Source organism: Leptinotarsa decemlineata, unplaced genomic scaffold, assembly GCF_025532065.1.
Source record: "Leptinotarsa decemlineata unplaced genomic scaffold, Ldec_3_MD MMD2_tig00005521_RagTag_RagTag, whole genome shotgun sequence".
NCBI classification, from domain to species: Eukaryota; Metazoa; Arthropoda; class Insecta; order Coleoptera; family Chrysomelidae; genus Leptinotarsa; species Leptinotarsa decemlineata.
In genome coordinates this window covers 28,606-43,074 of record NW_027412631.1, presented here as the reverse complement: position 1 = coordinate 43,074, position 14,469 = coordinate 28,606, and the positions used below count along the sequence as shown (strand labels likewise).

At 33.7% G+C, this 14,469-nt stretch overlaps 1 protein-coding gene across 2 annotated transcripts in view; it reads left to right on the top strand.

The window, feature by feature from the left end:
* The window catches only part of LOC141484364 (androgen-dependent TFPI-regulating protein-like), a 100,170-nt gene extending 94,896 nt beyond the window's left edge, over positions 1-5,274 (top strand). The window contains exons 3-4 of one of the 2 annotated variants that reach the window (XM_074179414.1): positions 1,894-2,249; positions 4,677-5,274. In XM_074179414.1, coding sequence (XP_074035515.1) covers positions 1,894-2,249; positions 4,677-4,713 — 393 coding nt within the window. In that variant the 3' untranslated portion in view covers positions 4,714-5,274. Of the gene's footprint in view, positions 1-1,893; positions 2,250-2,303 lie in introns of both variants that reach the window. The other variant, XM_074179413.1, reaches the window with a different exon arrangement.
* The last annotated feature ends 9,195 nt before the right edge of the window (positions 5,275-14,469 follow it).

Below are 14,469 nucleotides of genomic sequence, written 5' to 3'. Positions count from 1 at the left end.
CCATTGCGCCTACCTTCGAACGTTAACTCCACAACACGTAACTCACCGACACTTTTGCATGCCATTTTCTTGGTCAACCGACATATCTGTTTTTGAATGATGTATTTTGAAACACCCTGTATATACATTAATACCATGTTTTTCATGAAATGATGTATTTTGAGACAGCCTGTACACATTGAGGAACCGCACGGTGAAATATTAAACGAAAATATTTTTGTAAATGATGTATTTTTTCCACACCTTGTACATACACATTGACGCCATGATTTTTTAAATGATGTATTTTTGGACACCATGTATACTACACTGAATGCCCACCGCAATGTATTTTTTCTTCAATCTGATTCATCGTACATTATTATTACTATATCACTTTCGCGCATCCAATATTTTCATCTACATGTTTCGTTTTTATAATTCAACCACGCTCTTTGAATCTCTCCGATACTCAGTGCATCCTTCTCTGATTCTATTCAACACTCTGAATCGTCGATGACACCCGACAAAACAACCGCCATAAATATCAACAATTCGTAATTATATCCAACATCTTACGTTGGTGTCGAGGCTAAAGACAACGTCTACCACGACGACGACCTGAGTTCAACGACGCACGAACTTGAAGTGGGCAGAACAGCATAACGAAAACTCAGGTAGAATCAGCTAGTCTGAGGCCTCTCCTTTGGTCGCAGAGCGACATACTCCGGACATTGTTGGTTTTTCTACAAGACGAATAGTTAGAGAATCCAATATGTCACAAAGGATAACGCTGTCCTCAAATCGTGTAAACGTTCCGCTGAGGGTAGCCCGCGAACTGCTCAAATTGTTTTAAATCGCTTTAGGACTTCAAACACTCCAAACACTCCAAACACCAGAAGAATGGATTTGAAAACTTCAGCGAGGGAACGCCAGGAGATGTTACTACGTCATAAGAAAGCTGGACACCATCTCCGAAAAGCAATGAACTCTAGAACACAGAGCGCACCCCAGTTAGGGCTTCGCGCAATGTTGAATCTTCGAGTGCGATTTCCTATGCTGAGATCGGCTCCGACAACGAGACAGCAGCGTGTTGAAATGTGTGCGGAACAAAATGACCAAATTGAGAAGTCATGAGAATGGAAGACGAACGCCAGGACTCTTGATGCCAGACATCGCGATGCTCCCAAGGTGAAAGCCTTAGCAGTTTCCGGGAAGTAGACACACCGCGCCCAGACGCGCAGTGTGTCTGCGGAAATTACAGAACTGGCGTCCTAGTGGAAGAACTAGGGGGTGGAGGTAGGCCAGGGAGTTGCCTTGAAGTGAACAGAGACTTGGGGGTGGCTTCATGGCGGAGCCAGTCACCAACAGCGTCGTATGGACCATAGACTATAAACCCAGACTGGGAGGCCAGCCAGCCGCTACAACGTAGAATGGTACGTGGGAACGCCCCCGAAGGACAACACTTCATTGTAATATTTTGACTTAACAGTTCACAACACCGCAACTCGTGATTCACTGTGAAGTAGCTTCTACATGCGTCATCAATACATGTTTAAAGTCTGTATTCAATTCGTCTGAAGGTTGTATAGGTAGTGAAACACGTTTTGTGGTTTCGTTAATTGTTAAGTGAAATTTTTACAATGTGTGTGGAATTTCTATCACTACTGACGGGTAATTATTCTCCAAAGAGTTAAGTTAGGTCATTCGTTGAAATTGTCACCCTTGTTCGGAAAATATTATTTCTTGTTAGCTGTTGGCATATATATGTATATGTATATTAATTATCTGGAAAAGTATAATAATTGTATGTACATTGTTCATATGTGTGTACATTCATCCATATATGAACTGAATAAATATCATAAAATCTCATGAAAAAAAACTTCATAAAAACGTCATTTTTTGTTTCAGCTCATTCAACTGGTTTACTTCACTTCTGCTTTGATGTACGATATTCTTCATATGTTATCGATAAGGCGAGATATCCAAGAAAAAATGTTAAGGTATAAAGGATATATTTTCACCAGTTCCTTATTTCCATTCTCGGTATTCGTTTCGACAATGTTTTGGAGCTTATACAACATCAACAGAGAGTTTGTTCTTCCAGAAGTTTTGGATAAATACATTCCAACCTGGCTCAACCATTGTTTACATACAAATATTCTGATATTTGCCGCAATAGAAATGTTGATTGCCAACCAACTCCTTCCTACTTTCATTTCTGCTTTTTTCGGACTGAATGTGATTGTGATCTCCTATCATACTCTGTAAGTATTGTGATTACTGTTTGATAGGTTTCGTTATATAAATTTGTTTTATAGGTTAATTCTAACTTACTTTTGGATAGGAAGGTGGCCCTATGGACTGTTTTATATATTCACATGGCCTGAGAGAATAACTTTCTTCTTCTCCTACTATCTTTTCACCGTTTGGATGATGAAAGTTGGCATGACAATACAGAAATTCAAACAAAGAGTTTCCATCAAAAAGTCGGAAAGATGTAAAACTTCTTAACGTGGGCAGCAATGCTTATTAAATCTAATTTTTTTGGAATAACGTTGAGAGTATTTCCATTTCACAATATGTTAAAATTTTTTGTTATTTTCAAATTGCACTTTGCTCATTCCTAATTTTAAAGAGCTGTACAATTAACTTCTCTAGTATGGCTTTGGTATATTCGAGTGGAACTAGCGTAGGAGTAAAATTGGACAGCAATAGATTATTCAGTTAATAATAAGCCTAGGCCGTTTGAACTTGACTTATCACACCCAAAGAATTTACAATCCCCCATTAGATTCCTATAACACACATTACGTGTTATATTATTTAGTGAGATACTGATTTATTTATAGAAGTAGAGACGATTATATCGTCATTTTTCAGAATACCATTTCAAAGGACAGGTTTCATCCATGAAAGTGGGTTTGTACTCATAGTATTTTCAAACCGATTCATAAAAAATCAAATGAAATAATTTTATTACTGTAGGTTATTCAATTATTCATTAACGACTTCATTCAATATCACAAAAATATAACTTGTAACAGATGTAATCATTCTTAAAAAACCTTCAGACTCAGATGATACTTTTTCACTTCAGATTTCTCGATCATCACCTAGAAAGACGATAGGTGAACATATGGGTTAAGGGACTTTTTTTCTCGAAGGTCAAGGCCATGGAAAACAGTTTCAACCAATGAATAAAAACTATAATCATACTACCTATTTATTTTTTATTTATTTTATTTACAGACCATGGCTCAGTTTCAGAGTAGGAAAGGTATATATCACAAATAGATTTGTACATACAACAAAATGAGAAACAAAATAAAAAAAATAATCAACAAGAGTTATACAATTTGATACAACCTATTTCTGAAACTAGTAAGATTTTGGAGGAAGACATCACAGACATTTTGTACATTATTATAGGCATTGCGCATACATTTAATGGGGCATTTTGATAAAAATTTGTTCTTGCAGATTCAATATAAAATGTGCGAAACTATCTAGTTTCATAAGCAGGTACATTGAAATTGAATAGAATTGAAATAGAAGACAGGGATCATCCACTTCACTATGTACCATATTGTACAAGTATATTGAGTATGCAAATACTCTTCTTTTCTCGAAGGTTTGTATGTAGTACATTCCAAGTAGCACTACTTTGGAAATATCAATGTAGTAGTTACCTATTTCTTTGAAGTGAAGATATCTCAGAAATTTGTTTTGAACTCTTTCAATGCTATACTTGTGACAGTTATACTGAGGATACCAGATAATGGAAGCATATTCCAAAATGATTCTAATAAGAGTGATATACAAATGTTTGATGCAGGTAATATTGTTGAATTGCCTAGAGTTGCGAACTACAAACCCATACATCTTCGAGGCCTTGTTTGTTACATTCAGTATATGAGATCTAAATGATAATTTATAATCGAAAATAACACCAAGGTCTGTTATTTCTCGAGTTCTGTTGAATTTATACCGTCCATCTCGTAGCTGTAAGTATATTATACTGAATTTTTTTTGGGAGAAGGTCATAGTATTACACTTTTGAACGTTGAATAAAAATTTGTTCTTTTTTGACCATTAAACGATGCTATTTATATATGTTCTGTAGATGTACACAATCTTCAACTGTTGATATTCTTTTAAAAATTTGTAAGTCATTTGCAAACAACAAGTAGCAAGATGATGTGATATTTTTTACAAGACTGTTGATGAATAAAATCAATAACAAAGGACCCAAGTTGGAACCCTGGGGAACTCCAGGCGATGCAATAAATGGCCCTTTCACTATCATACTTTGTTTCGATTAGATAGATATGAACTGAAAAATTTCATCAGGTTGGGATGAAAACCAAAATTATATTCTAGTTCTTAGAAAAATTGGATGTGAGACTTCATCAAAAGTTTCAGCAGATTTGGTGTATATAATGTCCACTTGAGCACGACTATCCAAGTTTTCAGCTTTAAATTGGTTAACATTTCTAAAATTACTAAAAGTGGGCCTTTTTTTTCATGAAGCCATCTTGGAACTGTGATATCATAGGAAAAACTAATCTATAGAGACAATGACAGTTTCAAAAAGTTTGGCTGGTGCTGATAACACTACAACCGGTCTGTAATTGATAATTTTGATTTTGTCACCTTTTTTGAAGACTGGAATAACCTTTACTTCTTTCCAGATGTCAGGAAATGTTTTGCTTCTCAAGGATAGGTTAAAGATAGTTTTCAATGGATATAACAAGAAGTCGACAAGTATCAGGCCCAATCGACTTTTTCATCTTCAAACACCTAGCTGCATCAATGTTATTATGATGATCTATATAGTACATAGATATCAGTATTCTCAGTAAATGCTGAACCATCAACAGTCATTTGTATGAACTCAACTGAAGTGTTTTGCAAAGACACTAGAAATATCAATGCCATTGAAATATTCAATATTGTTTAAGTGTATTTTACTTGGTATGTCTATGCTGCTTTTTTAACTGTTTACATTCTGTCAGAATGATCAAGAATCACTACTAATTTCCTGCAGAACCTTGCTTAGATATAATGTGTTAGCTGAATTGATGTATTTTTCAATTTCCTTCTCAAATCGTGAAATTTCTGTGCTAATTCAGTGCTACTGTTTTGACTGTTAAAATAGTTTAAAATATGCCTGACTTAAATACCTATAGCGCCATCTTGACGCATCATTATGAATCACTATGTTTGTCTTTGTTCTTTTATGTATTCTTTTCATAATGAATAAATGAGCAGTCTGTGCTGATAACTTGTTATGTGCGCATCATTCAATTTCGCAATAGGTTATGGCCCCAGAATAACAGTTCCTATAACAAGTGCATTCATATATGGTTAATGTTCCTAAACTAAAAGGACGTGAAAATTATGATGATTGGGCGTTTGCAGTACATAATTTCCTGGTTCTAGAGGGAATAGAAAAATGCATCACGGAAGTAGTGGCTGACCACGATGCGAAAGCCAATGCGAAGTTGATACTCACAATAGATTCGACACTTTACGTCCATATCAAGGAAGCGAAAACTGCGAAAGAGTTATGGGATAAACTAAAATCAATGTTTGATGACTCAGGAGTTTCGAGAAGAATCAGTTTGGTCAGGACCTTGATTTCTGTTCGACTTGAAAATTGTGATTCTATGACAGACTACGTGAACCAAGTTGTTGAAACTGGACAGAAACTAAAAGGTACCGGTTTTGAAATCAATGATGAGTGAATCGGAAGTTTACTTCTGACCGGCTTGCCAGAAAAACACTCTCCAATGATCATGGCTATCGAACATTCTGGAATTTCGATTACAACCGACGCCATTTAAACCAAGTTATTGGAAATGGAGGTGGATGCCGGTAAAACAGGTAGTGCATTTGCCAGCGCCAGTGGTACTAAACAAAAGCGTTATGTTGGTAGACATGAAACGTCAACGTCAAAGTCAAGCCCGCATGACAGATCTGACAGAAAAGAAATCAGATGTTATGGCTGTTATATTAGAAAAATCAATGCACCCTTTGTCCAAGGATTGCACCATAATAAACAAATATTGCATCAGCCACTACGCAGTTACCCAGGAAATGACTCAGCATATTCAGCACATTTCCAAGGTTTTTCTAGAACATTCGAAGAAACGCATATCTACATGAGCAGTTCCTGATCCTATAAATATGGGAAAACAAGAGGACGCCTCATTCTTGAATCACTTCGCGACTATCCAAGTTCGTCGATTTCTTGAATCATTTTTGTAATATTTAATACTTTATTGTAAATAATTATATTCAATAAAGTTTGTTTTTAAAAATATAAATTCAGTGTGAACCACATAACAAATTGGCGCAGTCGTACGGATCTTGAGAAACGCTGATATCCAAACAGCGGTAGTCTCCAGACTTTCGACAAGAAGAAGAACAAGCACCAACCCAGTGGACAGGACGGTCTCTTCAGCAACAAGAAACCCGCATAAGTCGTCGCCGTTGCCCATCCGTTGTGAAGAAATCACTCCAGGAAACACGCGTAAGTCGTCGAACGCTGCTCATCTTGCTGTAGCCAGAGCTTATGAAGTAGGATTTCATCCCGCCACACCAGGCAACCAGAAGCCACAACGAAAAAGAAAAACAAAGAAGAATAGAATAAGAAACTAGGATAAGGAAAAGCGTGAGTACACTTTGAATTATCATCACAATTGAGTTGAAATTTTGATTAACCCTCGTTCAAATTTTGAATAACAATTTAAAAATGGCAGAAAATAATGATCCAATTGAACCCTACAAACTTTCTGAAATATTTTCAATTGTTCCCGAATACGATGGTGATTCAATTTCGCTAGGAAATTTCATAAATGCTTGCGATCATGCCGAACGCATGGCCGTAGATCAACAAAAAACTTTACTCTCAATACATATTAGAAATAAATTGAGAGGAAAAGCTGCTCAATTGATAAATTCCAGAAACCCAGGAACTTATCAAGAGATCAGAGGTTTATTAAATTCTCACTTTGGTGATACGCGAGATCTAACGTCACTAATTCAAGATCTACAGAGAATAAAACAAGGAAATGGAGAAAATGCACTGACATTTTACTCAAGACTACAAAGTCACAATGCAAAAATGTTATCTTGCATTCAAGCTTCAAACTTGACTCACGAACAAAAAATTGCACAATCAGTACTAATCGAGTCAATGATATTAAATACTTTATTGACAGGATTAGAACCCAAACTAGGTCACATAATACGAGCAAGTAATCCAACAACGATGTTAGAAGCATCAATTAGAATAAAACGTGAGATACAGCTCTCATACTTTCAAAATCAAAGATTAAATACAGGTTTACCCCTAAATCAAAGTCAAAACAAACCAAGACAAATGGCAAACACCCAAAATAATTTCCAAAGAAATTATATGCAAAGCCAAAATCCAATAAGACCCATTGGAAATCAAAATCAAAGTCAAAGCTTTCAACAAGGTTTTCAAAGACCACAAAACTACCAAAAATCATATATTCCAAGACCCAACTTTCCAGTACAACAACGTACACAACCTAATCAAACAAACCAAGTCAGACAACAGAATTACGGTCAATCACAAAATAGGCCTACAGTAATTCAGAAAAATCCCCAAAATCCAACAAATAATAACATGAGAACCCATTATCTTGATTACAATGATTATAATTATGATAATGAGTATGATCAAAATGAATAGTTTTATAATGACAACCAATATCAAGACGAATACAGTTCGGAAAATAATTCATTTTATGATGAAAACAATTATTTTCAAAATCAATATGAAGAAGAACAATTCTATGAGGATTTTCACAATACCCTGTCTTTAGACAACCCTCCTATAGCCAACCCTCATATAGAGAACCCATGTATATGAACTACCAACAGTCATTCAGACAATATCAATCCCCAATTACGACAAACCCAGTATACAGACAAGTTATTAATAGACCCATCATGCGTAGCACAGCCGATAACCGAGAAATTTGCGGCAGTCATCAAAACGAATATCAGTCCCGTTCGAACAATGAAGAAAGAACAATTATTCGTATAAGTCCGATCCTAAGCAATCTTTATTACATAAACAGTCTAAGCAACTTTAAAATACTAATTGATACCGGAGCAGGAATATCAATTTTCAAAAAGAAAACTGTAGAAAATTATTCAAAACGATTTAAAGAAAATATTCAAATAACAGGAGTAACTGGAGGAAAAGTAACAATTAATGAATCTGTATTATTACCATTTGAAAAAAATAGAGTTGAACACAAAGTTTATATTCACGATTTAGATATCGATTTTGATGGAATTTTAGGATGTGATTTTTTGGAACATTTTGAAGGAGTAGTAGATATAAAAGAACAACAATTAAAATCAAACTATGGCACAATCCCGCTAATAAAAGCAACAGAAATGATTGATGACCAAAAACCGGAAGAGAAACAAAATCAAAATAAAGTCACTCTTAACCCTGAAACATCAATGGCTGAAATAAATGATATTTTTGAGTATGACCCTGATAATTATTTTTTCGAAAGTAAATACGACTATTACAAATACTTAGAAGATGAAATTCCCATCAATAACATAAAAATCGAACCAAGAGTAGAAAAAGTTTTCAAATTAAAATCGAAACTAAGAAATACAGAAGCTATACTGTTAGCTGCTGAAAAAGAAAAAGTCAGACTTCCAAACGCTCTTGTAAAAATAAATGAAAAAGGAGAATTTTTAGTAACAGTTGTAAATGGAAACGCAATTGAAAAATCCATTGATTTCCCAGACTTACAATTTGAAAAATTTATTGAAAATGAAATTCAAAATGATTTTAGTGAAATTTTTCCAACTTGCTCAACAGAAATAAAAAGTTTGCTTCGTTTAGAACATATGAATGAAGAAGAAAAAGAACTTATTGAGAACCTTTGTTCAGATTTCTCAGACATATTTTATATAGAAGGAGATCCTTTAACATTCACGAGTGACATAAAACATTCTGTAAAACTAAAAGAGAATGCACAACCCATCTCAATAAAATCTTATAGGTATCCACACATTCATAAAAATGAAGTGAAAACACAAATTTCAAAATTACTAGAACAAAACATAATACGACCATCAGTCTCACCTTGGTCAGCCCCAGTTTGGATAGTACCTAAAAAACTTGACGCATCTGGAAAACAGAAATGGCGCGTTGTAATTGATTACAGGAAATTAAATGAAATCACAGTAGACGATAAATACCCTCTACCAAATATCTCAGACCTTTTAGACCAATTAGGAAAGTGTCAATACTTTACAACACTTGACTTAGCATCAGGATTCCACCAAATTGAAATGGATCCTAAAGACATAGAAAAAACTGCATTTTCCGAAGAAAATGGCCTCTACGAATTTCTGAGAATGCCATTCGGGATGAAAAACTCACCCTCCACCTTTCAACGAATTTTAGACCATATATTAACCGGACTTAGAAACGAAAGATGTCTAGTCTACATGGACGACATAATAATTTATTCCCCAACAATTGACGACCACTTGCAAAATTTAAAACTAGTATTCAAACGCTAAAGAAAAGACAATTTAAAAATACAACCCGACAAATGCGAATTTTTAAGACAAGAAATTGCATATTTAGGACACCTTATAACCAAAAATGGAGTAAAACCAAACCCAGAAAAGGTGAATTGCATAATAGACTTTCCAGAGCCTATAAACGTTAAAGAAATAAAACAATTTTTAGGTTTAGCAGGTTATTACCGAAAATTTATCCCAAATTTTTCCAAAATATCTAAACCAATGACACATTTATTACAAAAAGATGTGAAATTTAATTTCGACAATGAATGTAAAATTGCATTTCAAGAATTGAAAAAAGCATTAACGTCAACCCCAATTCTAATATACCCTAATTTTGACGAACCCTTTATTTCAACAACAGACGCATCTTCCTTTGCAATAGGAACAGTATTATCTCAAGGACCCATAGGAAAAGATTTACCTATAGCCTATGCATCTAGAACATTATGTCCAGCCGAGACAAAATACTCTACCATAGAAAGAGAATTACTAGCTATGGTATGGGCAGTTAAACATTTTCGTCCCTATCTTTATGGAAGAAAATTTAATTTCATAGTAGACCATCGCCCTTTAACGTGGTTATTTTCAATTAAAGACCCTGGCAGCCGATTAGCCAGATGGCGATTAAAATTTGAAGAATATCAATTCAATGTAATTTATAGACCCGGAAAAATACACAAAAACGCAGACGCTTTGTCTAGAATAAAAGTAAATTATTTCATTCAAAAATTTTCGCAATCGAAAATGAAAATCAAAATGAAAATGAAGAAATTTCAGATACTGAAACTGAAATAGGTCAAGAAACAATTTTTGAAGAATTGAAAAACTTCACAAAACTTTATGAATCAAAATCACTAATTGACTATTCTAAATTCATTTTTACCAATGACCAATTTTTAGACAAAAAATATAAAGACATAATTGTTTTTCTGCAAAGAAACAAACTTACAGAAATCCATGACAAAATACTCGAAGACATTTTTGAAGAATATCCCGATTTTTTCATAACAAAATCAAAGTTGTGTCCAGCAAAACAGTGAAAGATCGAAAATATTATTTGATCCCATTACCTTTTGATCATGACGGAGCAATAGAATATTTGTTTAGCTCCCTATAAAAAGACCAAAATTTATTTGTACCAAACAAAGTATACCAACTCGAAACAAATGTAGGATTCCCAATACAAGAAATGTTATCCTATATTTTAGCTGACAAAGATGACATAAAATTCCAAATATGTCAAAACATTGTAACGACCCCTGACAAAGATCAGATTCCAATTATATTAGACCAGTTTCATAACGGTAAAAACAATTTACACCGTGGAATAAATGAAACTCTACGAAGAATAAAACAAAAATACAACTGGAACGGTATAACAAAAGATGTTGAAAATTTTATTAAAGCCTGTGAAGTATGTCAAAAAACAAAAATCTGCAGGAAAAACTTAGAAAATCCGTTAGTAATCACGGAAACCCCCAAAACAGCTTTTGAAAGAATAAATATAGATATTTTAGAAATTCCAACAAAGAATTATCTTCTTACAATTCGAGATGAACTTACAAAATTCACTCAAGCATACCCTATATCTGATAAAACAGCGAAATCAGTCGTAAACACATTATTGCTATATTTCCAACATTATGGAACACCACTAAGAATCCATGCCGATTCAGGAAAAGAATTTAATAATTACTTATTAAAAGACATATGTTTACTCTATAATATTAAATTAACATTTTCCAGTGTTGACCATCCACAATCAAATGGCTCACTTGAAAGATTCCATGCCACCCTAATGGAAATGATAAGAGTAAATCTAGCAGAAAACCCCAAAGACCACCCATTTTCTATTATACCCTATGCTGTTATATGTTATAACAATAGTCTTAATAAAACCCACGGATTTAGTCCTTATGAATTAATATTCGGACACACATCCGGTAGACCCCCAGAAACCTTATATAATCAAAAAGACCTTATGACGAAGTATGTCAGAGATCTTAATAACCGTATGGAATATTATTACAAAGTAGCACGCACAAATACTGAACGAAAGAAAGAAAAAGCTAAAGTAAGATTTGATAGTAACTTACATCATGAACCAAAAACTTATAATATAGGTGACAAAGTATATGTAAAAGAGTCCCAAATCAAAAATAAGTTAGAAAATAAATTTAACGGACCTTTTGAAGTAATAGAAATTTTCAAAAACTCAGCATTACTGAGAAATCCTGAAACTAACCAAACAACAAAAGTCAATTTCGATAGACTGAAACCAAGTTTTGTTTCAGATCAAGAAGGATTCTTCTACTGGCACTAACGATTCAAATAATCAACGCCCAGTATATGCTAGTACCTGTGAACAACACTATAGGTATTTATTACCATGAAACCGGAAGCATGAAAATATCAAATGAAAAATGGACTTTATTAGTTGTAAAAGACATGGCACCTGTAAAACAAGCCATTGCCCATAATCGAAACATTTTAAGTAATCTCATTCACCAACTTGAAACAAACAATTTAGGAATGAAAACTTTTAGTTCAGAGATAAGCACACATATTAACCTTTTAAATGAAGTAGCTGATTTAGTAAAATTAAAATATGAAGAGACGCAAATAGACGCGAATGATTACAACCTCACTGGCAACCGTCACTGGCAACCTTGATGCCAGTGACGAATGAATGTATTAACAAGATTTATAAAGACGAACACCAAATTGAAAATTTATTAAAAAACCAAATTTCAGTCACAACCTCTGTAATTAAAGAATTTAATACTACAATACGACAATTACAGGTTGATGAACAAACATTTAATGAAGATATAATTCAAATTGAAGCATGGATATATACGCTATCCGACAGAGTATCTTTAATAAACGCAAGGTTGAAAGCCATCCAAATTTGCGAACAACTTTTAGAAAGTTATGTATTTCTAAAAGATTATTTAAATGATATGCTGAACGCAATTACTTTTGCCAGACTTCATATCATTCACACATCAATTATAAAGCCAAACGATTTAGTTTCGTCCTTCAGGAAATTGCTCAAACAATACAAAGAAACAATTTACCTTTACCAACAAGACTTTCTTCAATATCAAAATATCTTGACATAATTGAATTACAAGCTTTTCAAGCAGATTCAAGACTTGTCTTTATTCTAAAAATACCACTAGTAGAACCTGAATTATATACTGTCTATAGATTGTACCCCATTCCAATTTTGGACAATCGAACAGGGTTACATCACATTTTACCCACAAACAAGAAATTTATAGCAAAAGATGATGATTCAATGCTGTATGCTGCATTTGAAAATCTAAATTCATGTAAAAACTTAAACTATAATATTGATATATGTCAAAATGTAATTTCGTACCCAATTGATAGTAACGCAATGTGCGAAGCTCAAATTTTGAGACCACTTTCAGAACTTCCTAGAATGTGTTCAATTTCACTTTTATTTGAAAAAGACTACAATGTCTATGAAATACAAAGTAATACTTGGCTAATTGCATTATCAGACCCGTTAGCTGTAACAATAAATTGCCAAAAAAGGTGAGGTTGAAACACGAATTATAAAAACTAATTCAATCTTGAAACTCCAAGATAATTGTAATGCTTTCATTGGAAACACAAGAGTGTATTCAAAAATACTTGCAAATGAACAAAATGTAACTTATAAAAGTCATCCAATTTTGATACCATATCAATGTTGCAAAAATGTACCAGAAAAAGAAAGTTTACCACATTTAAAACCTTTGAAATTGAGTAAATTGAATGTAGACAATCTCAATATTGCTCAACATAAATTAGATCAATATTCAGATCAGTTGGACCAAATTATAAATGAACCATTCGTAAACCGACATGTTTCATGGTTTACTATTTTCACAATTGTAATAATTGTAATAATAATAGCACTTTACATATTTTGTAAATGTAGAAAAAGACGCTCTATGCAAATTGGTATAATGACATCAAGCAATGATGATCAACCACCTGGACCCAGAAGAACTTTCGCTTCATTACGAAGACTAGTCCCAGCTCCAGGAAGAAGACCCAGTATCCACCTAGAGGAACCCATTGAGGAAGAAATTGAGTTAAGCTCAAATAAAACATTTGCTTGACTGAAAGTTGCAGCACCGCATCAACTTTCTTTTCAAGGGGGAAGTTGTTATATTAAAAAAATCAATGCACCCTTTGTCCAAGGATTGCACCATAATAAACAAATATTGCATCAGCCACTACGCAGTTACCCAGGAAATGACTCAGCATATTCAGCACATTTCCAAGGTTTTTCTAGAACATTCGAAGAAACGCATATCTACATCAGCAGTTCCTGATCCTATAAATATGGAAAAACAAGAGGACGCCTCATTCTTGAATCACTTTGCGACTATCCAAGTTCGTCGATTTCTTGAATCATTTTTGTAATATTTAATACTTTATTCTAAATAATTATATTTAATAAAGTTTGTTTTTAAAAATATAAATTCAGTGTGAACCACATAACATGGCTGTAAACAAACGGGGCATTTTAAAAATAAGTGTCCGATGAAAACAATAACATATTCTAAGACGTCAAATGCTTTTAGTGCAATTTTTTTGAGCAGTTCGTTTGAAAAAACTGATTGGTATATAGACTCTGGAGCTAGTGCACATATAACCTCGAATGAAAATTGGTTGACAAACATTTTAGAAACAATTGTGCCTGAAATTATGATAGCCAATAAAACGACTATGAAAGTCAAGTGCCGTGGTGATGTAAACATTACGACCTCAGTTAATAATCATATCCATGAAGTGACAATAAAAAATGTTCTTTGTGTTCCGGAAGTAACCACAAATTTACTTTCATTAAGTGAACTG